Source organism: Salminus brasiliensis, chromosome 7, assembly GCF_030463535.1.
Source record: "Salminus brasiliensis chromosome 7, fSalBra1.hap2, whole genome shotgun sequence".
In the NCBI taxonomy this organism is placed as follows: domain Eukaryota; kingdom Metazoa; phylum Chordata; class Actinopteri; order Characiformes; family Bryconidae; genus Salminus; species Salminus brasiliensis.
Window position 1 is genome coordinate 39,051,971 of NC_132884.1, and position 25,394 is coordinate 39,077,364.

General features: G+C 42.4%; 1 protein-coding gene across 1 annotated transcript in view; it reads left to right on the forward strand.

Moving 5' to 3' along the window:
• The first annotated feature begins 831 nt into the window (after nucleotides 1-831).
• The window catches only part of gnai2b (guanine nucleotide binding protein (G protein), alpha inhibiting activity polypeptide 2b), a 96,977-nt gene continuing 72,414 nt past the window's right edge, over nucleotides 832-25,394 (forward strand). The window contains exon 1 of the mRNA XM_072684885.1: nucleotides 832-1,613. Within this exon, the coding sequence (XP_072540986.1) occupies nucleotides 1,496-1,613 (118 nt within the window). The 5' untranslated portion in view covers nucleotides 832-1,495. The remainder of the gene's footprint in view (nucleotides 1,614-25,394) is intronic.

Consider the following 25,394-nt stretch of genomic DNA (forward strand, 5'->3'; position numbering starts at 1 on the left):
TTCTGTATTTGCTGTTTTTACATTTTGGACATCATTTTAATTTGGCTGTTGTTTTCTTTACATTGTGTCAAAATCATGAATTATAATAATAGAACCAATAGAAATGCTCTAATTCATGATAAATGGACCAATAGAAATGCTCTAATTCATGATAAATGGACCAATAGAAATGCTCTAATTCATGATAAATGGACCAATAGAAATGCTCTAATTCATGATAAATGGACCAATAGAAATGCTCTAATTTATGATAAATGGACCAATAGAAATGCTCTAATTCATGAAAAATGGACCAATAGAAATGCTCTAATTCATGATAAATGGACCAATAGAAATGCTCTAATTCATGATAAATGGACCAATAGAAATGCTCTAATTCATGATAAATAGACCAATAGAAATGCTCTAATTCATGATAAATGGACCAATAGAAATGCTCTAATTCATGATAAATGGACCAATAGAAATGCTCCCAAATGACACAGATTTAAATAATTCTACGTTGACTTCTATTTAAAGTCAAGAAAGCATTTTCTTAGCATTGTCTTTTGGAGATACGAGGCTTGAAATGAAATATTTCTGTAAAAAATGTCTCGAGCAATCTTTAGAGCAAATCTTGCGAGCAAAATCTGGCTCGTTAAGTTCACCCCTCCCATCAAACCATCCAAATGCCTTTAGTTTACATCGTGCCAAAATTTCAGCTTCTGCACTTTTAACACGTGGGTGGATTTCCCCTTTAAACTGGGCAACGACCGAGTGTGTAGGAGTAGCTGGCTGCAGTTCCCTCGGTCCGCCAGCAGGCGGCGCGGGTGTGGATGAGCGGTAGGAGGGTCCAGGCGAGGCGCTCCGGAGTCTCGCGCTGTTTATTCCGCAGAAGTTGCGAGGCGCTGCGGGCGTGGCAGTGCGGAGCTGGTGGGCTGGTGGGCTCGGAGGGCTGTTCTACAGGGGGCACGTTTGGATTACGATGCCGTGCGTTTAGCGAGTGCTCCGCTCTCCTCCGCTCTCGTGGCTGATCTCTCTCTGCGCGCGGTCACGTCGATGCCCGAGACCGTCTGAGCTCGAGCGCGCGCGCATCGCGTGTGTTTGTATGCGAGTGGACGTGTGAGTGAGAGGCACGCGCGCACACACACACACACACACACTCTCTCTCTCTCTCCAACATCTGGATGTGGCTGTCAGTGGATTAGTGACACTCGCCGGGGCGCGCGGGCTGCTGATAAAGCGTATTGATCAGTGCGGAATCGCCTCGCGGCAACTTTGAGTGTGCGCGCGCACACACACTCACACACACACTCACTCGCTGCCAATCGATTGATGGAGCACCGCGAGCGAGCTCACGCGTGAAACTTGTGTGATATTGTCGTCACCACGCCGCGAGCGAGCGAGCGCGCGTGCGTGCGTTTCGGTGTTGTTGCGCGTGTTTGGGGTTTCTCCCGGTACATCTGCGCGTGTCTTCTGGCTCGAGGGAGGGTAAGCAGGCTCCTGCTCGGTGACGATGGGCTGCACGGTGAGCGCCGAGGACAAGGCGGCCGCGGAGAGGTCGAAAATGATCGACAAGAACCTGCGCGAGGATGGAGAGAAAGCGGCGCGAGAGGTGAAGCTGCTCCTGCTGGGTGAGTGACAGCAGCCTGGCTGCACGCACATATGCACGCACACACATATGCACGCACGCACGCACACACATATGCACGCACTCACATATGCACGCACGCTTGACCACCTGCATGACGTTCATTCACATTAAAGGGCCCATACCCAAACCCAGGGGTCCAGTTTTGGGACGGCCTTTAAGATTCGATATGTAAATGAGCTTAGTTCTGATTGGCTTGAGCATCAATCTGCTGTCAGCTGAAGGGTTAATGTATTATTAGTATGTCACATTAAACAACACCCAAACATCAAAGCCTCATGTTACTGTGCCTTTTTTCAAACTGATATGTAAATGAGCTCTGCTCTGCTCTGCTCTGATTGGCTTCAGCAGCATCGAACTGCTGGGAGCTGAAGGGGTTAATGTATCTATGTAAATTATTCGATTTTTGTCACATTAAAAGAAACAGTGACTTCAAAACAAGCTGTTTGATACTGTGCCTTTGAAGTTGGTATGTAAATGAGCTCTGCTCTGATTGGCTGGGTCTGAACTACTGTAGGCTGAATGGTTGGATGTATGTAAATGACTTGTGCTTTTGTGACATCACAAAAAGTAGATTTCAAAATGAGCCGTTTGTAACTGTCCCTTTAAAACTGATATGTAAATGAGCTCTGCTCTGATTGGCTTCGTTGTGATTGGGCGGGCCTAAACTACTGTAGGCTATATAACTTTGTGTTTTGGTGACACCCCCCCCCCCCAAAAAAAAAAAGAAAAAGAAAAAAAAGAAATCAAAACGAGATGTTTGTTACTGTTCCTTTAAAACAGATATGTAAATGAGCTCTGCTCTGATTGGCTTCAGTGTGAGTGGGCGGGGCCTGAAGTCCAGCTTACACACACATACACATGCTCTTGACCACCTGCATGACGTTCATTCACATTAAAGGGTCCATATCTAACATTTTTAGTATGAGTGGGCGGGGCTTAATAGTCAAAAATACAGTTGTATGCAAAAGTTTGGACACCCTCCTCAAACCCCATGTATTGTTGATGGTTTAAGGTCGTTAATTAAGGTCACATCCACTACAGAGACACACTTCTGATGGGTTTACAGCACGATTACTGCTGACTCGCATTATTTAATATATTGGAAAAGCGCTAGCATGGAATTCGGCATGTGCAAAGATTATGGCACATTTAGTTAATTATAGTTAATTATTATTTGGCACTTGTCCAATTTATGAAATTCAGCCAAAAAACAGAAAAAAAGATTTTTTATTTAATTTTTTATTTAAATGATTTGACTTATTTTCATATAGAAAATCAACAATGCGTGTGGATGAAACAGGACTTCCACATTTTTATGCTCGACTGTATGTAAAAGCTTCGGTTTTGGTGACATCACAAAAACAGCAGATTCAAAACAGCCTGTTTTTCACAGCTTAGTTTCCATATATGGACTGCAGAGGGATCGGCACGCTCTGACTCCTCTAACAGTGTTTACAGATGCCTTCATTACAGAAGTATAATATAATACTTATAATAATCAGGGTTTTATTAAATAAGCTCTTTAAAGCATCTTTTCTGTGTAAAAAACACCAGGATTGGATGCCTGTGCTGTGAGAGAGCTCATCGTTTAAGCTTCTCCTGCTGCAGAAACAAGCTAGAGTCTAGTTCAGCAGATGAAAGCGAGTACAGCCGTAGCACAGCAGAGTGTAATGTGTGTGTGTGTGTGTGTGTGTGTGTGTGAGGGTGAGGGTGTGTGTTTGGCCGTCCGCCTAATTTTTCCTCACTGAGTATCACACTGACCAATAACAGTCATTCTCATTGACGAGGCCCGTTCAGAAGTACGGCGTGAAAGAGCAGCCACCCACCCCTCCCTTCCCCTCGCTCTCTCAGACGCATGCATATGCAGGATGCATGTGACAGGAAAACCACAGTATTGGTGTTTGCACAGCAGCACCTCATCTGTGCCATTCTGTTTGTGCAGACGGAGCGCTCACTGGCCATTTCACCCTCACATTCCTCCAGTCAGTCCACTGGAGAGCGTGACTGGACTCGAGGTGCACTGTCCACTAGGGATGCACCGATCCGATATTAGGATCGGATATCGGTCATGATATTAACAAAATTAACTGGATCGGGTATCGGATAATTAGGCTGATCCATGGAACCGATCCTTTTACTTTAATTTGTTGGTGTGAGACGGCACTTAATGTGCAAATAAATAAATGACAAATGGCAATTTAGTATGATTATATCTGTGTATTAATTTGTTATATAAAGTAATTAAGTCAATCCTGATGCCTGAAGTCTCTTTCACATGGTGAGGTATAAGGTATATTAATACAGCAATGGTATCGGGCTGTTTTCGAGCCGATATGCAAAGTTTATGTATCGTTATCGTAACTGAACAAGCCGGATCGGTGTATCCCTATTGTCCACATATACACATATATATGTGTGTGTGTGTGTGTGTGTGTATATATATATATATATATATATATATATATATATACACACACAGTTAGAGGTATACCGAGCAATTGACCAGGTTTCAGCGTGATCGGCCATGACCTGTGATCGTTCACACCATGGCTGTGACTGAAATGGCTCCCTATAGACCTCCCTAATGTTCTTGTCGCTGAATGCAATCAAATCCTCACAGCAATGCTCCTCCAAAATCTAGTAGAAATCCTTCTTCCCTGGACAATAGAGACAGTTACTCCAACAAAAGCTGGATCAGCTCTTTTTAATGCCCTTGATTTCAGAAGAAACAGTGAATGAGCAGGTGTCCCAATACTTTTGTCAGCAAAATAAGAAATACATTATATAAGATTTGACTGAGATGTTTTTCACTTTTTGACATAATGTGAATCTGGCAGGTGTTCTTTACATATTGTCCACATTTCATGATGAACGGACCAATAGAAATGCTCCAAAATGACCAGTGTGTGGGTGAGGGGCACGCTTGATTTAACTTTCTGGTACGTCAGTTATGCTTACAGACCAGCTTTGCCCCATGGGCCACACTTTGGGCAGCCCTGAGCTGCACAAAGGCCTGCTGAGAAATGGCCTGTTATTGGTAGTGTGTGTGTGTGTGTGTGTGTGTCTGTGTGAGCCGTCCATGACAAGAACATGATTTCGATGTTCCCCAGCCATGGTCAAGCAGGCACCAAAGCAACAAGGCCCTTACAGTCGGTCCTACGCTGTTCTGTGGTATTTTTCATACCTTGTCATTATGTCATTACCACGAGGTGCTTCGGTACGACGAGTAGGCCGGGAGACAGACGGTGGTGAGCGTGCGGAAGCCAGGTCAGAAATAACTGACTGCAGATTACCGCAGTTCTGTGCTACGCCCATGCAGAGCATTAGCCTAAACGAGTGTTTAGTCAAACGCAAGAGTTCAAGTTTCTTGTTCCCACACTTGATTAAAGCTAAGTGCTCCTGCTGCTCCAGTAAATCCTTACTCATTTCGTTAGTGCGCTGCTTTTGTGCTCATGAAGAGGCGGCGTAAATTAGCGCACACCCTTGAGTTACAGGGTGAAACCCGTGGTTATTTATTGAACCTCAGGTAGACGTGTTTTATGGCTCCGTAAACAGGGGCAGGATCCCTATGAAAACACCTGATCGGCAAAAAGGAGGCTGACCTTTTGCTCCCTCTGTAATTCGCATGGGCCATATGGGCGTACAGCCTTATGTAAAATTACACTGCAGAGCCCTCTTTTTATCTTCGGGTGGTTTCTTTGCCTGTGGTGGTGTGTAATTGCTGGTGTAGGGTCGGATCATATCATAAGTGTGTCACTTCAGGAAGCTATGAATGGAAAAATGAGGGCATCCTACTGAGAAGCAGACTCACGCAGTGCTGACTGAACTGTAGATCCCTGCAGCTGAGGAGTAGACATGATCTGCCTTTGCTTGCAGAAATTGACAGTAGGGTTACAGCAGTATAGGAGTATATAACCAGCCTTCCTAATGCTCTTGTCGTGGGATGCAATCAAATCCTCACAGCAATGCTCCTTCAAAATCTAGTAGAACGTCTTCTTCTTTGGACAGTAGAGACAGTTAATGAGCATGTGTCCCAATACTTTTGTCCGCATAGTGTGCTTTAAATGTATTTGAAATGTAAAATAAGAAATACATTATATAAGATTTGACTGAGATGTTTTTCACTTTTTGACATAATGTAAATCTGGCAGGTGTTCTTTACATATTGTCCACATTTCATGATGAACGGACCAATAGAAATGCTCCAAAATGACCAGTGTGTGGGTGAGGGGGCACGCTTGGTTTAACTCTCTGGTACGTCAGTTATGCTTACAGGCAGTATAGGAGTATATAACCAGCCTTCCTAATGCTCTTGTCGTGGGATGCAATCAAATCCTCACAGCAATGCTCCTCCAAACTGTAGTAGAAACTCTTCTTCTCTGGACAGTAGAGACAGTTACTCCAACAAAAGCTGGATCAGCTCTTTTTAATAGCCTTGATTTCAGAAGATACAGTGAATGAGCAGGTGTCCCAATACTTTTGTCCGCATAGTGTGCTTTAACAATGTATTTACAAATAAAATAAGAAATACGTTATATAAGATTTGACTGAGATGTTTTTCACTTTTTGACATAATGTAAATCTGGCAGGTGTTCTTTATATATTGTCCACATTTCATGATGAGCAGACCAGTGGATGTGTATATGACTTTCTGGTATACCATGATATGAAAATTGATGGTTATCATACCGTGTACATTTGCTTAACACTGGTATTAAAAATGCCACCAAACAGAGGATTCCACCAATGTTGTTTTATTTTAAAGATTTGTAAACCAGTCAATTGATCAATGGAGAAAATAACCTGCAGATTCATCAATATTGATAATATTCGTTAGCCAGATATGAAAGTTTAAAAAAGCTCCACCTCATTTGTAATTTTCTTATTTATTTTAATATCAAAAGGGAGACATTTACATATACTTCCATTACTACATAGATACAAACCTTCTGTTGTCGTTCATGTAAGGGTCACTGTATCTGATATTATTATTATTATAATTATTATTATTATAGATATAATAATAATAATAATAATAATGGTGAAATACTGTATACTGTGTGATACCCTAAAACAGATATTTCCGGAGACGATTATTGCAACCTTTATCGACGGTGGTAGCACTTCAACCTTGCAATATCAGGATCCTACTGATGCTCCACTGACTCCCTAACAGGGAGAACGGCGTCTCTGTCATTCCCACTCCGGGCCGGAGCGCTGCTGCTGCTACTGCACTATGGAGCTTTGGTGGTGGAGCTGCAGGAGGAGAACCTCTCTCCAGAACTGCTGTAGAAAGCCGCAGAACCCATAGAGTCATATTAGTGTAAAATCCTGTAGTATTACTCTACCGCCTCAGCCCACATGCTTCTCTACCTTCAGATGCAGCTTCTGGAGCTGTGGAGCTTGATCGTGAATGTACAACTGTCCATGAGGGGGCGCTTAAAGCGTGATTTGTATTTACAGCAGTGGAGTAAAAGTGAATTACACTTCTCACCTGTAGGGGGAGCCCAGGAGCAAAAAATACTGTGTTACTATGACAGATTTCTGTAGAGCTGGTCCGAATAGTTAGAATACTCAAAAATGTAAAGTGTAGTAAAGTGGAGAGGATCATACTATGCAGGCATCCATGATCAGATGATTCAGATTACTGGTGTTTAATAACTCGATTATTAATTCCAGGGGTGTTTGGAGCTTTGCGATTTTTGCGATTTATGTTGTTGGATGATGGCAGGCCAGGTACCAGTGAAGTAACTGAACTTTTAATGAAACCAGCTGGTGTAGTATCTAATGAATGCTGTAGAATAATTCGATTATATAGACAAATATTAAAGATTGTTGACGTATAATCTTAAAAATGTAAATATTAGGCATGTCCCAATCCTATCCAGTGGTATAACTTGATCGGGACGTCCTGAGTAAATATGGTGATGCTAAATAGGCTTGCCTTGCATGCCTTGTACCGCAGCTGATTTCAGTCCATTTGCGCCATCGCTGGCATATACGCTATTAATACAGGATTCATCACTATGCTAATGTTTTAGTTTCTCTTGAAACTTTGGCAGTTAACCAATGCTTTTGGCTTTACTGAGCCTCATCATACGAGTTCCAAATGTAGAGGGTATACGTCCCAGTAGAGTTAGCTAATGTCTTTAGTCTCAGGCTGTCAGTCATTCTTTCAGGGCTGGGTCTTTGTTGGGTAACACACTGCAACTGGGAGTCTCCTTCTGAGACTATAATGAATGTTCCCTTACACAAACATCTTGGAGGTTTCCAAATGTGTCCATTTCGAAACTGCAAAGCGTCATGCCTCTAATAGGTCAGGGGTGAACGTGGGCATTTCCCAGAATTAATTAGATATTTCTGTATATATATAAATATATAAATATATATATAGCCGCACACAACGATCATCTATGGGCAGCATCAGTGAGCCTTCGAGGCCTATGACTTTGTCACATGTTTATTATAGCATCTTCTCACCCTACTGTTCTCGATTGTGGGCTGTCAGGAGAACGACATGACTTCTCAGTATGAGGGAACTGAGTCATGCCCTTACTGCCCCCTCATGTCCATGCAGAGCTGTCGGCAACCAGTCCAACAGCTACTGTTAATGAAGCTCCTGAAGACCAGGGATAAAGAAAATGAACAGAAGAGGACCGGTTCACCGTTTTTTCCCCGGGAGATAGAGGTTTCTGACTGGTGTTTATTCCAAATGTCCCTGAGAGGAAGCTTTGTTTTGAACCGCCTCGGAAAACGTGCCCACAACATTGCCAGTGAGTGTTGTTTCTCAAAACAGCCGATGTGTCAAGGTTGTGACCCAGAACAGAAAGAGCCGGAGTGCTGTTATTTCAAACAAAGGCTGAATGCTGAATTTCTTTTGGGCCAGTCTTGCACAGCTACGCCTCACTGGTGTGTCTTATTAGACATATTTAAGGTCATCCAGAAATGCAAGGTGGGGGTGATGAGGGTGGATCCCATACTCCACATGTTAATGTGAGGTGGGGAATATTTGTATGTTTCAAACATCTGATCATTACAAAACAAATTATTATTATTATTATTATTATTATTATTATCAGGCTAGTATTGGAATTGCCTGATAATTACAACCATTAATCCAGTGCCCTTTTTCTGGCTTAGGTAAAAACCAGAATGGCCCAAAAAGAGTCAATGGGCACAGCTCCCAGTTTCACACACACACACACACACACACACACACACACACACACTCCTAGTAGCATTTTGATAAAACATCCTACAAGCTACAACATTTTGTGTTGATATTAAAACACAAAATATCCATTTAATGTTGATAGATGACACTGTGCTAGCGCGCCCCCTAGAGGTTAAAAATGCAGGTCTGCTGCGTCTGGAACTCCTCCATTGACGATGAAATATTGTTATTATTATTATTATTATTATTAGCAGGATGTTTTTTAGACAGCAGTCTTCTAATTACATAAATTTCCATTACTTTTTGAAATGTCCCTACCAGATGTGAAAAGCCCATATTCGATTGCGAGAATAAATTATTAAAGGTTTATTAAATTATTATTCAAATAAACTGGAACCTTTAAAAACAGCAACAAAAACAAAACATGAGATAAAAACGTTCTAGAAATCTTAACACACCAACCGACGATCTACTAACCAAACATTGTTAGCTAGGAGCATAGCAACCACTTGGAGCAGCATAGCAACTGCTGAAAAGCTCCCTAGCAACCGTTTGGGACACTACAGTGGTTGCTGTACTCTACAGCATTATTTAACAAACAAACAAAATGAAAACGAACGGACTGTGCCAAAATAAAAGTCACTAATACAAACGAACAAACAGACTGTGCCAAAATAAAAGTCACTAATACAAACGAACAAACAGACTGTGCCAAAATAAAAGTCACTAATACAAACGAACAAACAGACTGTGCCAAAATAAAGGTCAATAAGTCAAATAAACCGACTGTGTCAAAATAAGTTACTAATTCAAATAAACAAACAGAATGTGCCAAAATAAAAGTCGCTAATACAAACGAACAAACAGATTGTGCCAAAATAAAAGTCATTAATTCAAACAAACAAACAGAACGTGCCAAAATAAAAGTCACTAATACAAACAAATAAACAAACAGATTGTGCCAAAATAAAAGTCACTAATTCAAACAAACAAACAAACAGATTGTGCCAAAATAAAAGTCATTAATACAAACAAACTGACTGTGTCCAAATAAAGGTCAATAAGTCAAACAAACTGACCGTGTCAAAAATAAAAGTCACTAATACAAACTAACAAACAGATTGTGCCAAAATAAGTTATTCATTCAAACGAACAAACAGGCCGCGGCAAAGTAAAAGTCACTAATACAAATGAACATACAGACCGTGCCAAAATAAAAGCCAGTACTGCAAAACTACCAGACTGTCAAAATAAAAGTCATGAATACAAAGTAGTAACAGAAAATAATTTCAAATTGAAAGCTTAATTTGTCTTCGTCTGTTTTTTATTTCTGATCTGAAAAATGATCCGATCCATCACTAAAATACTGTGATCCAATCTGAAACGTGGGTTTTGTGATCTGATACACCCCTATTGGTTTTCATAGTGGCCTAGAAATCTCATATAAATCAAGAACAAGTAAAAAGCTCTGAAAAACAAATGATTCATGAAGGCCTACAGTTGTGCTGAATGATTGCTGAATGAGAATTGTGTTCTGAGGGTTTGTGATGTTCTCTTTCTAGCCAAGGACACCAGTCCCTGCACCTCACTCTCCTAATAGAGGAGAGTGCAAGAAGCTACAGGAGAGAGAGTGATACAGCACACTGACCAGCACACTGACCAGCAGCACTCTCCAGGCAGCTGTAATTTTAAAGTCACGCCTGGAGTGCTTACTTGAGGAATCGTTTATGAGGGTTTTTGCAACTTGAGGTTGTATGGTTGCTTAAGTGTAGTTGCTAAGAGGCTATTTCTGCTCCTCTGCGCTCCCTCAGGGCTGATTTCCCTGGGCTGCCCTGGATGGTAAAGAAGCTTAAGGCAGACTGACATCTCGAGCTTGTAAAGGGTGCAGGATGCAGTTTCTGTAACTAAACCACCCACCACTAGAACACGCTCCTCTAAATAGCGCCTCGGCGAGCTTCAGGAGGGTGTTGAGGGTGAGCTGTGTGCAATGCACTGGTTTCTTCTTTGTTTTCCTCGGTGATGTCATGGGACAATACATGGGCTGGTGTACAGATGTGAGGCATTAAACACCTGGATTAACTGCGCTCTAGGTTTTCCACTGCAGTGCACATTCACTTCCACATAAAGGCTGAACAGTCTATACATATGGAGCTGAGTATGTTAAATAGGCCCATTGCCTACAGTCTACACTACTTGGACAAAAGTATTGGGACACCTGCTCATTCATTGTTTCTTCTAAAATCAAAGGTATTTAAAAAGAGCTTATCCTGCTTTTGTTGAAGTAGCTGTCTCTACTGCCCACTAGATATTGAAGGAGCATTGCTGTGAGGGTTTGATTGATTGCATTCAGCGAACAAGAGTGGGTTTTAGTGAGATCAGGATGCTGGATAATCACCACTCCATCCCACCTCATCCCAAAAAGTACTGGATGAAGCACCAACCATCCATCATTCCAGAGAACACAGTTCTTCCACTGCTCCACAGCTCAATGCTGGGGAGCTTTATACCCCTCTATAGCCCTAATCTGGCATTAGACAGCATAGTGCCAATAGGTTAATGTTTATCTGCTTCAGAGAGTCCTAATCTATCGGCAGTGCGTCGGCAGTGGGTGGGGGTGTCCACAAACATAAGGGAAGTTGATGTAATGGTTGTTTAGAAATGTAAAGGTTCTTCACACTCACATCTCTTATAATAGTGGTTGCACAAAACGTGTAGCACAAAAAACAGCTTGTTTTTTTCTCCCCCACGAGGATTTCCCTCCTGTTCCTGTCGAATCCCTTCATTTAGGGTCCGTGAGAGGATTTTGAGATTTTTATTTCCAGATGGAGTGATGAGTCAGGGATTCAGCGCCATCTGATATGAACAGAACTGCAGCTTTGTCGTGTAACTGGAGGATCAGAGAGTATTAATGGCCACAGCTACACAGGCACATTTCTATACTCCAGCGTTCGCAGGAAAATCTGAACCTTTACCACTGAATGAAGGGATAAATAGAAGCATAAAAAAAAACATATTTAGTGCTTTAGAGTTGGAATCCCTGCCATATGGACCCTCGAGTCAATATTTCTAGGCTTCTTTGCATTAATAGACTATGCAGAATTGCTAAAGACCTTGTCATTTTTAGCTGAATTAATTACGAATGTAAAACTTTTCCATGTCCAAATATTTGTGGACGCCCTTTCCAATGAATGCATTTAGCATTTTCACATTGCATCTGTTGCTTAAACAGTTGTGCAAATGCAGCTTGTTTAGTCCCTGTAGAGAAGTACTGCCAATAGAATAGGATAAACTAGATGAACCTATTGGCACCATGCTGCCTAATGCCAGGCGTGGGCTAAATAGAGAAGTGTAAAGCCCCCCAGCATTGAGCTGTGGAGCAGTGGAAGTACGGTGTTCTCTGATGCTCCATCCAATACTTTTGGGATGAGATGAAGAGTTGCAGATGAAGTGGGGTGGGCTGGTGAGGAGAGACAGTTCCTCCAACAAAAGGAAGATAAACTCGGAAGAAACAGTGAGCAGTGCATGTGTCCCAATATTTTTGTCCATATATTGAATGCAGAGCACATGCAGTTATACCTGCTCACCATTCATCTGATTGTCCTCTTGCTAGAGCATCATTTGTCATGTATTTCTTTTCCTGCCAGGTCTGACTGAGCTCACTGCAGGCTTTGTAATTAGATAACGATGTGATTCAGTCGTGTTTCAGTGCAGCGAGACATAAACTAGGCCTCTGTAGGTAACCTCCAGAGCTGGAGCTTCCAGTTGGGAGCTGATTGAGACTGATTCTGCAGGCCCACCACACCACGACATATCAGATCTCACCGCAAGTTAGCATTGCGTAATATAGCCTGCTCTGCTTTCTTTTAGTTTACGCATAATTGGTCTATTCTAATGACCTGTAGATGCTGTGTAACCACTGGAGCTTATTCTGGAGCTGTTGTGTAACAGGACTTGCAGCAGGTATCCCATGCTATGAAAATTGATGGTTAACACCCTTGTCATCCATCTGAATGCAACCAAATCCTCATAGCAATGCTGCTCCTTTAAAATCTTGTAGAAAGCCTTTCCTTGGACAGTGGAGCACTGAGCTGTGGAGCAGCTGGACCAGCTTCTTATGAAAACCAGCCATAACATTAAAACCACCTGCTGATTATTATGTGGGTCAAGAACCAGCTCTGACACATCAAGGACTTGCAGCAGGTATACCATGCTATGAAAATTGATGGTTATCATACGGTGTACATATGATTAATGCTGGTATTGAAAAAAAATATGACAAACAAACAATTAATTGATCAGGAACATATTAATGTTTATTTATTTATTTATTTATGTATTTTTACTAATAGTATAAATATGGATGGAGCACCATCATTCCCCAGGACACAGTTCCACTGCTCCACAGCTCAGTGCTCCACTGTCCAAGGAAAGGCTTTCTACAAGATTTTGAAGGAGCAGCATTGCTATGAGGATTTGGTTGCATTCAGCAACAAGGGTGTTAGTGAGGTCAGTGCATCCACTGCTCCACAGCTCAATGCTGCGGAGCTTTACACCCCTCTAGCCCACACCTGGCATTAGGCAGCATGGTGCCAATAGGTTCATCAATGTTTACTATCTGCTCCAGAGAGTCCTATTCTATTGGCAGTACTTCTCTCTGTTTTCTTTGTCAGCAATGGGTTTTAATGCGTTCATTAAAAGGGGTGTCCACAAACATGTGGCCATAGAGTGTATATTGCACGTTTTACGGAGTGGTAATGGCATAGAGCAGAGATGTGAGCCCCCTCTTCAGCTGTGCTGTGATTGGTAGAGTCAGACAGTGCGTAGAGCTCTTTCACTTCATTCAGGTTTCTGTGTGTGACCGAGCAGTGCGTCCAGATTGCTCAGCTCTCAGAGAGGAGACCAGATGTCTTCTTATCAATCTAGCTGAGAACCTGAAGGTCAGGTTTTGACAGAGGACAGTGGTTTGTTTACCCCATCATAAGAGCGGCAGGGTGAAACATCTGACACCGATGAAGAAGGCTGATTAAAAATAGCACCTGTTCCTCTACCTTACCTACCTGATGCTGTCTCTGTCTGCAGGACAGACTCAGCAAGGTGACAGCTCTCAGAACAGGTGATAAGTGCATTCCTCACACCTCTCTGCTTACACATACACACCCTCCCACGTGCCAGGCTGCAGGCAAATCCTCTTTTAAATAAACACTGACTTATGAGGTTAGTTTATATCATTTCCTACTGGTAGGCATGAGGATATACAGTGACAAAGCCATAACATTAAAACCACCTGCTTATTATTGTGTGGGTCAAGAACCAGCTCAGACACATCAAGGTATGGACCCCAAAAGACAGACCTCTGAAGGTGTCCTGTGGCATCTCCCATGGAAAGCAGCCATAACATTAAAACCACCTGCTTATTACTATGCGGGTCAAGAACCAGCTCTGACATATCAAGGCTTGGACCCCAAAAGACAGACCTCTGAAGGTGTCCTGTGGCATCTCCCATGGAAAGCAGCCATAACATTAAAACCACCTGCTTATAATTGTATGGGTCAAGAACCAGCTCTGACACATCAAGGCATGGACTCCACAAGACAGACCTCAAAGAGTCCTGAGGCAAGTTGTGAGGTGGGACCTCCATGAGCATCATTAGGCCTTGGGTTCCCATGACCCTGTAGTCCAGCACAGTTAGGCTCAAATTCTTATGCCTGCTTCAGCACACCAGCTGACCAAGAACTGACTGGTCACTTGCTACCTAATATGTGGATCCCACCCCCCTTGACAGGTGCCATCGGAACCAGATATACCTGTCATTGGTTTTAATGTTATGGCTGATCCCTAGTCCTCTAGCTTACATGTATCTTTCTGGAGAGCTAGCTAATAATGCATTGGACAGGACTCAGATAGTCAGGTGTATCTGCACCCATCTGCATTCAACCCCTCTGTTGTTGTTGTGCAGGGGATAAGTAATGTGCAAGTAGCGTCCGGTCATTATCCGATCACGGCTGTTCACAGCAGATACAGATAACCCCGTTTTAATAATAGGGGTGAAGTGCTCGAGGAGGGCCCCGTGTCTAAAGTCCTATTTATCCGTGAACTTGGCACTTAGTAGGTGCAAATTACTCATCATGACCGGTTGACCGCACAGACGTCTCCTTCCTGTACTGGGGATCAGTGGTAAGGCCTCAGAGTCATGTGTCATGGTGTGAAGCCAGGGTATGTGATTGGCATATGGCGTATCTGCTGTATGTACGTGTGGGTCATGTCTGCAAGTGTGTGTGTGTGTGTGTGTGTGTATGAGTTATGCTCTGTATGTATCCTATATCTTGTGAGTCAACCTGACAGCAGGGAAGCCAGAGTGTGCAAGTATTAGAGGTAGCGAGTGGGCTACCTCTACAGCTGGCCAGTATACACCGCTGAATGCTAATGAGGATTCGTTGTCTTTAGCACACATTGGATGACGTTTATTTATTAAAGAAATACATCCTTACTGTTTCTCCACCTACACTAAATGGACAAAAGTATTGGGACACATACTCCTTCAATGTTTCTTCTGAAATCAAGGGTATTAAAATGAGTTTCTCCTGCTTTTGCTGGAGTAACTGTCTCTACTGTCCAGGGAAGAAGGGTTTCCACTTTGGTTTCACTTCAGTTTTGGAGGAGCATTGCTGTGAGGATTTGATTGAGTTCAGCGACAGGAGTGTTACTCAAGTCAGGATGTTGGATGATCACCACCTCACCCCATCCCCAAAGTTTCAGAGCAGCAAATTGTGTATACTATATACACAATATATATATATATATATATATATATATATATATATATATATATACTGATAAGCCAAAACATTAAAACTACCTGCACTCTGAAGCAGATCCTATAACTTCTAAAGTGATGCCTCTATTAGTAAGCCATCATTAAGCCTTGGGCACCTATGACCCTGTTGCCGATCTCTGGTTCCTTTCCTTGAAACACTTTTGGTAGGCACTGACCACTGCATACCGAGAAACACCCCACAAGCCCTGTCTGGTGTTTTGGAGATGTTCTGACCCACTTGTTTCTCAGAATCCTATGCTTGTCCATTTGTCCTGTTTTTAACACATCACCTTCAAGAACTGACTGTTCACCTCTCTCCACGTTGACAGGAGCCTCTGGAACCAGATAATCAATGTTATTAACTTCGCCTGTCAGTGACCTGTCAGTTTTAATGGTACGGCTGATCGCTGTGTGCATATATAATTAATGCACATGCATCTACAAACCTGTTGGGAGGCATAGGAAGTAAATTGGCCTCCTCTAGGCCTCCGAAGACTCTCCATTGCAACAAAGGGTGAATGCTGAAGGAACAGAAACTTGCTTCGGAAGCGAATGTGTCTGCATCGACATCTATGCTTCTTGCTGTGTGAAAAGAAAAAAAACGAGAGGAAGAAAGGGAAGGAGAGGACAAGGAGAGAGCCATTCTGCTCTGTTGAAATACTACCCCTTTTATTGAGTTGTCCTTAGTTTGATTTTCTCCTGTATAATTAATTCATAGCAGTGCCCTGGATAAAGCAGCAGGCAGAACAAATACTATCACTGCCATCATACGGTTGCTGGAGATCAGGTTAGTGAATTTCCCTGAGCCGTGTTTCACACTGAGCAGCAGAGGGAGAGATGCTCTCGCTTGTGGCGTCGCGTTGTGACTGCGGACGTGTGTCCTCAATTTCAGCCACAACCCAGCTGACACAGAAGGCTGTACAGGTAGGATACATAAATATGTCCGAATGTTTGTGGACACCCCTTCTAATGAATGCATTTAAACTGTACCCATTGCTGACACTGATACAATATACAATACAATAGGACTCTCAGGAGTAGATACACCTGAACACATGAGCCTATTGGCGTCATGCCTAATGCAAGATGTGGGCTAGAGGGGGATATAAACCCCCCCAGCATTGAGCTGTGGAGCATTGCAAGAACGGTTTTCTCTGGAATGAAGGTGGTGGTGCTCCATCCAATAATTTTGGGATGCTCATGTGGGGCTCAGATGGATGGAAAATGGGTTAGGTGGGTTCCAGGTGGGAAGTTGGCTCCATGTGGTGTTACTGGGACTCAGCTGCGCTTCCCAAAATGGGTCCTTACCCATTACACCCCACCCTAATCTCACATGGGTTCCATCTAGGCCCCAATGTTCAATGTTCTACAACACAGATGGGGCCCAGGTTTAACCCCTCCTGGTCTCGTCACTGACCCTGGTTGGCATGCATACGTGGAGCCGAGGTAAAACCCGAGGACTTTCTGGTTCCCAGTTGGACCCATACCCATACAAGCCCCACATCGGCGTGTTATCTGGGGTTCTTTCACAATGAAGTGGTTTGCTTGCATTGTTACCGTGCCTCTAAAATCCAGTAAAGTCCAATGAAAGCCCAAATTGAATGGCGGCAGTATTGATCACAGCTTAGCAGCATTGATTGGGCAGCTCTGATGGTCTGAGTCTGGTTTCAGTGTAAATGCAGTTGGGCTGTTGTGAACCTGTTTAGTCATGGATAACATGCTGACTAATTCGAGGAAGAATCCATAGAGATGGCTCTAAAACCGAGAAGCCTGCCCGATAACATCAACTTGCATCGCCCACCAGCTCCGGTGGGAATCCGTCCCTGTACTGGAAGGATGCACTGGGCTCTGTAGTGCCTTTTGAAGTGTCTGCTCAGAAATGTAAATGTGCTTCGAGCCCTGATTAGCCCACTCGACGGGTGGCAGTGTATAGAGAGCTTCAGATCAAAGACCCCAGCAGCAGCGCAGATGCCCACTCTGTCATTACGGTGTCCTGGTGGTCTATCTGTCGGTATACTGACTGCGGCCATTCATCAAGGTGTTCTTACTTTGAGATTTATGGACTGATAGAAGCTTAGGACACTACAAGGTTATGAGACTGTATTTGGGCAGGGTGGATTCTGCCTCAGCTGAGCTGTGGGGAAATATATATGGACATACTGTCTCGGAGCACATTACTCAAATGTGACAGATAATATTGCTCCTGGCAGCTTTGCTCTAAATCAATACCACTGTTTATTGGACTTGTTTGATGTAGTCTGTAAACTGGGCAAGTGAGGAACCTGAGAGAGCCAAATGGTGATGGAGCATCTCCAAAATCATCAGGCAGGTCTTATGTGTGTGCAGTGGTCAGTCAGTACCTACCACAAATGCTCTAAGGACGGACATGGTCCTGGGTAAGGCTCTTTGATGCTCATGGAGGCCCCACCTCACAGCTTACAGGACTGCTTAAGGATCTGCTGCTAATGTCACCAAACATCTTCAGAGGACTTCAGTGATGTCTTGTGGAGCCTCAACAAGTCAGAGCTGTTTTGGTGACCTTAGGGGGTTCCACACAATATTAGGCAGGTGGTTTTAATGTTATGGATGTTCTTTGTTTGTTTATTCGGGGTCTTCTGAACACCCACGTCCCCACCAGTTACCATGCCTGCCGGAAATAACAGAAGCTCATTAGGTGGTGGAATAAAGACCACGGTTACTAATTTACTGAAAGGACGTGGTGATTTTTCCTGGTGTTGGATGTTTTTGTGACTGTGGCTTTGGTTTCACACTCGGGAGAGAGGGAACATCATTCTTCCAAATCCATAGCAAGTCAAGAAGGTGATGAAACATAAGGAGCAAATTGGAAATCTCCTGGATGCAGTGCAGTAATGAGGTAAGACTGCACATGGCTTAACTCTTTAAACCCTGAAAGCCTGTATGTGGTCCATACTTCAATTCCTCACTCTTGTACCACATCAGCAGCCACAGAATCATTTATTAGTAGATACCGATTACTGAATCATTACATACTTAAAATGATTCAGTAAATACTGAATCATTTACTGTCCATACTGATTAATTTAAAATAGTTACTGAATTATTTATAGTAGATACTGAGTCAGTTATTGTAAACATTAAATACATCTTGTGTAGTAAATACTGGAAAAAAATGGTTTCTAGGAGTTATTAAATAATTTATAGTAGATACTTAGTAGATACTGAATCATTTACAGTAGATGTTGAATTATTTGTAGTCAGTTATTCTAAATACTTAATCATTAATAGTGGACACTGAATCATTTATGCCTATATTCACATGAATAGATTAATTTGCCTATATAGACACATTAATTTTAGGTACTGAATCATTTATAGTTTGTACTGAGTCATTTACTGTAGCTACTTAATCACATACTGTAGATACTGAATAATTTACTGTACATACTAAATCATTTAATGTGGATACTGTAGACTCGTGTATTTTAACTACAAGAAAATTAATAGTAGTTACTGAATAATTTATGGAAATTATTGGTCTTAATTTTTTTTTTGCATTTTGCTTTGCCTCCGGAAATCAGCTGTGCAAACGACGATACTCCATTATGCTTCATCAGGTTAATAAACCAGCTACTAAAAACTAGCTACTACTAAAAACTGCCATCTAATCCCACCTCCGCTGACTGTGTATCATCCCACCTCTCCTGTGTGATGGTAATGTTGTGCCTTGTGACGTAGCAATGGAGTGGTCTTGGGTTTCCATTATAACAGCAGCTCAACTCAACAGGACTTTGAGCTTCTCTGGGTTCATTTTGAAACACTGTAAAATACAATACGGCGGGTACTATTTTTACTCACAGGCTGTTAAACTGGTCACACCAGCAGTACCCACAAGAACACACACACACACTGTTACTGGTCTAAACTCAGTATATACACTCTCTCAGCTCCACTAGCTCATAGTACTATATAGTTGCTGTCACGCAAAAACCTTATAACGCCAAAATAGCAATTTTAAATGAGGAGGTAAAAACCTTCTTAACTTTCAATGGAGGTCAATGTAAAAATATTTTATTCCAAGTTCATTTGGAGCATTTCTATTGGTCCATTTATCATGAAATTCTGAGAAAATGTAAACAACATCTGCCAGATTCAAATTATGTCGAAAAGTGACAGTGACCATGTTTCTATGCTATTAAATATTCTATACAAATCTTATTTAACTTATTTTCCATTTAAAATGTATTTTATGCAGACAAAAGTTTTGGGACACTGTTCATTCGTTCTTTCTCCTGAAATCAAGAGTAGTAAAAAAGAGCAACCGTCTCTGCTGTCCAGGGAAGAAAATTTTGGAGTAGCATTGGTGTGAGAATTTGATTGATTGCCTTCAGTGACAAGAGTGTTAGTGAGGTCAGGATGTTGTACGATCACCACCCCACTTCATCCCCAACTCCCCAACTCGAAGTATTAAATGGAGCACCATCACCATCATTAAGGAGAACACTGTTCTTACACTGCTCCACAGCTTAATGCTATTAGGCCTGGTGCCAATAGGTTCAATCTGCTCCAGTGTGTCCTATTCTATTGGCAGTGTTTCTCTACTGAGACTAGACAGGCAGGGTGTATGTGTGCATGTGCACATCTATGTGCAGCAATGGGTGCAGCTTGGAGGAGCTAAATGCATTCATTAGGAGGGGTGTCCACAAACATTTGGACATATGGTGTATCAGGTGTATCAGTGTTATTATCAATGGAGTTTCCTGCAGTTTAGAAGCAGGATAACAGAAAGAGTCTTTCTACCTTCTCATCCATATGGATTCATCAGTAATGCAGTACACATGGAGTAGAAGAACCACCTGAACATTAGAATCAGGCTAATCAGTGTCAACAAGGTGAATTCAGGCTATTCAGATGAACACTGATTCATAAAAAGGATGGTGTGTGTGTGTGTGTGTGTGAGAACGTCGCAAGGCCATACACATCTCAATTATATAACCCGTCCCTCCACCGCGTCCCAGCACAGTGGCAATTTGTGTCCGAGTTGCCATGGAGATGTGTAATCATCTCCAGACGAGCATGATGTGTCTCTGCTCGAGCCGGGTTCAGCCAAGGCCAGCGGTCGATGCAATCGTCCCAAGCCCACCTAATGAAGAGCAGAGCATCCCCACTGAGCTAAAAAACAAAGAAGGTGTAGAGCGTGACATTACAGAGTGTGAGGTTAGTGGAGACGTTCCTCTGTTCCTCGGTGGTCTCCTCGATTAATACACTTCGTGTGTCTTTTGCCAGGTTCAGATTTCTATCGACTGTCTTAACTGAAGTTGGACTGAGGATCCTGGACATGTCCCATTTGTACTACAAAAGACAAAGACCACCATATTCACCATTAGTGTTTGACACAAATGGAATTTGGCCCCCTGCCTTTAACTCATCCGTGCAGTGAACACACACACACACACACACACCGGTGAACAAACACACACAGTGGACAGTGAGCACAAGTGCCCGGAGCGGTGGGTAGCCATCTCTCATCTTCAGGGCCTTGCTCAAGAGCACAACATTGGCAGCTTGCCGAGTTGGGTATTAAACCGCTGAGCAACCACTGCCCCTTAGCCGCCACAGCCTCTTGGACACATGTGTCCCCAGTGTCTTCTTTTGGTCATCCTTTTTTTTTATTTCTTGGGCCTGCACGATCTGCATGAGCAATAAGCGTTAGGGTTAACGGGTTAAACGGGAGTTTTTCCATAATTGAAAAATGAAAAGTCATTCAGAGTCATCTTGTGTGAATCAATTAATTAATTAACTCGTTACCGAATTGAAAGATGTCTATTTTAATTCAGTAAATAAACAGTAAATGCCCAGAACTGTGTCTCTGTTGCAAATGTGTACTTGTTTACTCTTGTATAATTTGACCAGGGACGGCCAAACTTTTGCTTAAGTTATTTTTTCTATTTACTTAATTGGTTGAATTTTCTGATTATTGGGACACTATTTAAAATAGTTTGTTAATGAGCTTTGGCTTATTGGCTTAAAATGTGTTTTTAAAATCCATCCATGGTGGTGGGGTACATGCTTGGTGCTATAAGACACAACAGTCCCCAATGAAAATGTATTTTCTTTAATTTGCAACTATTATATTATCATCAACATTTCATTAGGGTTGAAGAGCTGGGCAGTATTGACTTTTCTCATACCGCCATACAGTTTCAAATATAATGCAAAATATGGTATTATCAGGGGCAAATGAGGAGGGGCCAAGTCTGGGTGAATGAAGCCCCACTTATGAACGTTTAGATGAGAATCCCTCAGATCTCAATCACAGAGAGCCAAGTCGAGTGAGCACAGGCTGTGTCCCAGCTAACTGAGACTAAATGAGGCTAAGCAGCACATACTAGATTTAAATCTATCACATCAGACATGTCATCATTTTGAAATACCAGCCTAGTAAACACTTAATCTAGTTAGTTTTGGTCTCAGATTGTAGTGTAGCAAGTGCACTATAGAACTGATATATATATATATACCTCATCACCTACATGGGCTGTGTTTCCCTTTTCCTTTCACTGATTTGTGTGTTAAAGAGTGTGCGTCTGACGTTGGCGTGTTGTCAGTTTGATGGGTTGCCATTCTCTGAAAAACACTGAATGAACAGACTGATTTGGTTCTGCTAAACTGATATTGCAGCATTACTACCAGCAGCACCAACTTCAAGCTCAGACTTTGAGAAAAGTTTCAGTTCACCAAATGAACGAACTCGTCCTGCAACAGCTGTATCATCACAGACAGATTGGTGTGTCGTGCACCCGCCACTCATTTGTACCTCTTTTCCTCTTCTTCTTCTTTCTTTTTTTGTTTAAAGGGTGACCACAGCCAGCCTTAACCTCATGTGTTTGGTCTGAAAGTTTGAACCATCCAAAAAAAAAAAAACGTTTTCACACTGCAAATGAACCGAATTGTGGTTCAGATCTCAGACCAAACAAGTTATGAAGGTATGAAGTCACCTTACGTTAACTGGCGAATGCCTTCGTCCTATTGGTGTTTCACTGGTTTACTGTTGACTGCTCACTTTCCCTCACAAGTCCTTATCCTTTCCGCCGTGCTCCTTTAAAACCGAGAGCAGAGAGTACTGTAGGTAAGAGGGGTGCCAGGGATGCTTTAGTGCCTCATTGCGCTGCAGGACTTCCTGTCTTTGCTATCTAAAATCTCTCACACAGCCAAAACCCATAGAGAACCACTTTCCGCTATGTTGCATCTCCCACAGTGTACCATCACAGGTCCATTACGAGCTCACATGACTTTGTGGGACAGATTGTGTTTTGGGTTCTTTTATTTTTATTTTAGCAATAGTAATTAAACCTGCACTAATTTCAGGTAGCAAGTAGCTAAATACTCACTGCAGCAAACCTGTTATTTCCCCTTTCTCAACAGGGATGATGTAAGGTGGTTTATATATATATATAACCAAACGAAAAGCAGCTGTACCCTGTGTTTATGGAGGCAGCTGTTCAGCAGATGTGGCTAGTAGCTAGCTCATAAAGAGAGAGAGAGAGAGAGAGAGAGAGAGAGAGAGACAGAGGAAAAGCTTTGTAATTCAAGAGAGAAAGAGAGAGAGAGGGAGAATGAAGGAGGGAGGGATGGATTGAGAAACCAACAAACCACCATGCTCGGCAGTAGCCGTGATTGGACGAGTTCCCAGCCTAGCAAGGCCTACTGTAGGACCTTCCGCTGCACAGTCCAACGTGGCATGTTTAGCTGCCCTTGGTTCTCCGCTGGTTCCTTTGTGCTGAAAAGTGTTTCCCTAGAAGTGTCGTAACATATAACACACCACACCACACCAGACATTACTATTACTATGGTGTTATATTTATTTGAATAGTCGATTAATCTAACAACTAATTAATCAATTATTGTAAAGGGGGTTTATGTCTGTGTGTGGTCGGTTAAAATAATGATACACATAATGTCTCTTACTGACACAGACTGTGCTTATCAAGGACTTATTCATGCAACAACATATGCCCCAGTGTTCACAGCTAATCTCAGCTAGTTTTGAAAAACCAGTGTAAACCAGAAAACCCACCATCTTCACTAATTCCTAGCAATAAATTGGTGTTTACAGCCTCTGAACTTCACGAATGTTTGTGCCGTAAGCGAACCTTTGTCAGAAACAATCCCACTGTGGGGGAAAGAAGGAGGGGGTTTCAGGCAGTGAAGGTGTAAATAATTAGAGTATTAATAGCTACTGTGTCCTTCTTCTGATTGGTTGGTAGGTCTGTTGGTCATTGTAGTATTGTAAATTATCAAATTTTATATATATATATATATATATATATATATATATATATATATATATACATACATATATAATTATATGTAATTTCTATGTTTAAGGTCCAAATTTGACCCCTTGCATGTTTAAGGTGGTATTAACTTCAGGCTCCTGCAGATTGCACTGCACAAGAATGATCAGGATATAAATCAGGCTATAAGAAGAAGTAGTAGAAGAATAGGTGGTACAGTGCAGTGAGTGTCTGGTTGGATTTGTGGGAAACGGGTTGCAAAGTAAAAAAAGTCAAATTATTTTTGTATCAATGCAGATTTACGGGCTGCAGCAGCAGGCCGTGATGTTCGTTTAAGTGATTCTCGCTGTATAGATCACAGTGTTAGATAAAGGGTGGTGCAGCATGTGCTCGTGCACCGCAGTTGTACTTCTGTGATAAGCCATCTCCACTTTGCAAAGCTTACAGAGCACCACACTGTTGGGTCTCTGTCCAAAATACTCCCACATTATACAGTGGTTTTAGCTGCAGCTTGCTCTCTGGATGGCACCACCATCTTTTCAGACGCAACTACACACTTTTCCAATTTTGCTGGTGTTGATTATGTTGACCAGCCTACAAGACAAGGCCTACAAAATATGCACGGGACACAGTGTCTTAGTAGTTTGGTGGAAAGCTTTTTTTTTTTTTTATGAATTCATGATAGAGGGCTACATAGTGTGGTCTGAGGGTTAGAGAAGCAGGTTTGGGACCTTAAGCTCACCAGTTTGATCTACTGGACCAGCGGGAGATGGGGCAGAGGGGAGTTTTTAATGCACTAAACTGTAAAAATAAATGTATAGATTAAATGTTAGCTTTGTATAACGTTTTAGAAGAGAATTCATTACAAAACATGTTTACAAATTATGAAAAATGATACCTCATAAACATCCCACAAAGACGCTAAAGATGTTTGGCTTGCGTCCCACCAGCCCACTTTTAGGCCCGTCTGTTCCTGGACTCCTCCTGTTTTCATTTTCTCGGCCTGCTTACTTGGCGTATTTCCCCCTTCTCTCCCTCTCTCTCTGTTTCTGTCTCTCAGTCTCTCTCCAGCTTTTGTGCAGTGGTGCTGCACCACCCGTCAGAGCCGTCAGAGTTTGCTCAAAGCAGCGGGGCGCAGCCATTCTTTCAGCGGGGCACCCGCAGCTTCTTCAGCACAGAGACTATCAGCCCCATTTCGCTCTAATTTAATGGAGCTTTTATTGATATCATTACAGCAATTATCTCACAGAATAGCTGAATGTGTTAGTCCACTAGCTGCTTTCCCCTGCTCCCAGTGTCTTATCTAATGCAGCCTTACGATAACTGGTGAAAACAGAGGCAGAAGAAGTCATTTAATTCGCATAACAGCTTGCAGAAGCAGCTCAGTTCCGGTCTGTAGAACAGGCTGGTGATTCTCTTTGGGAATACTATAACCAGCGCTGCACAGAATGGACCAGATATGAGGCTGCGTATGGTTGGTGTAGCTTAGTGGGTAAC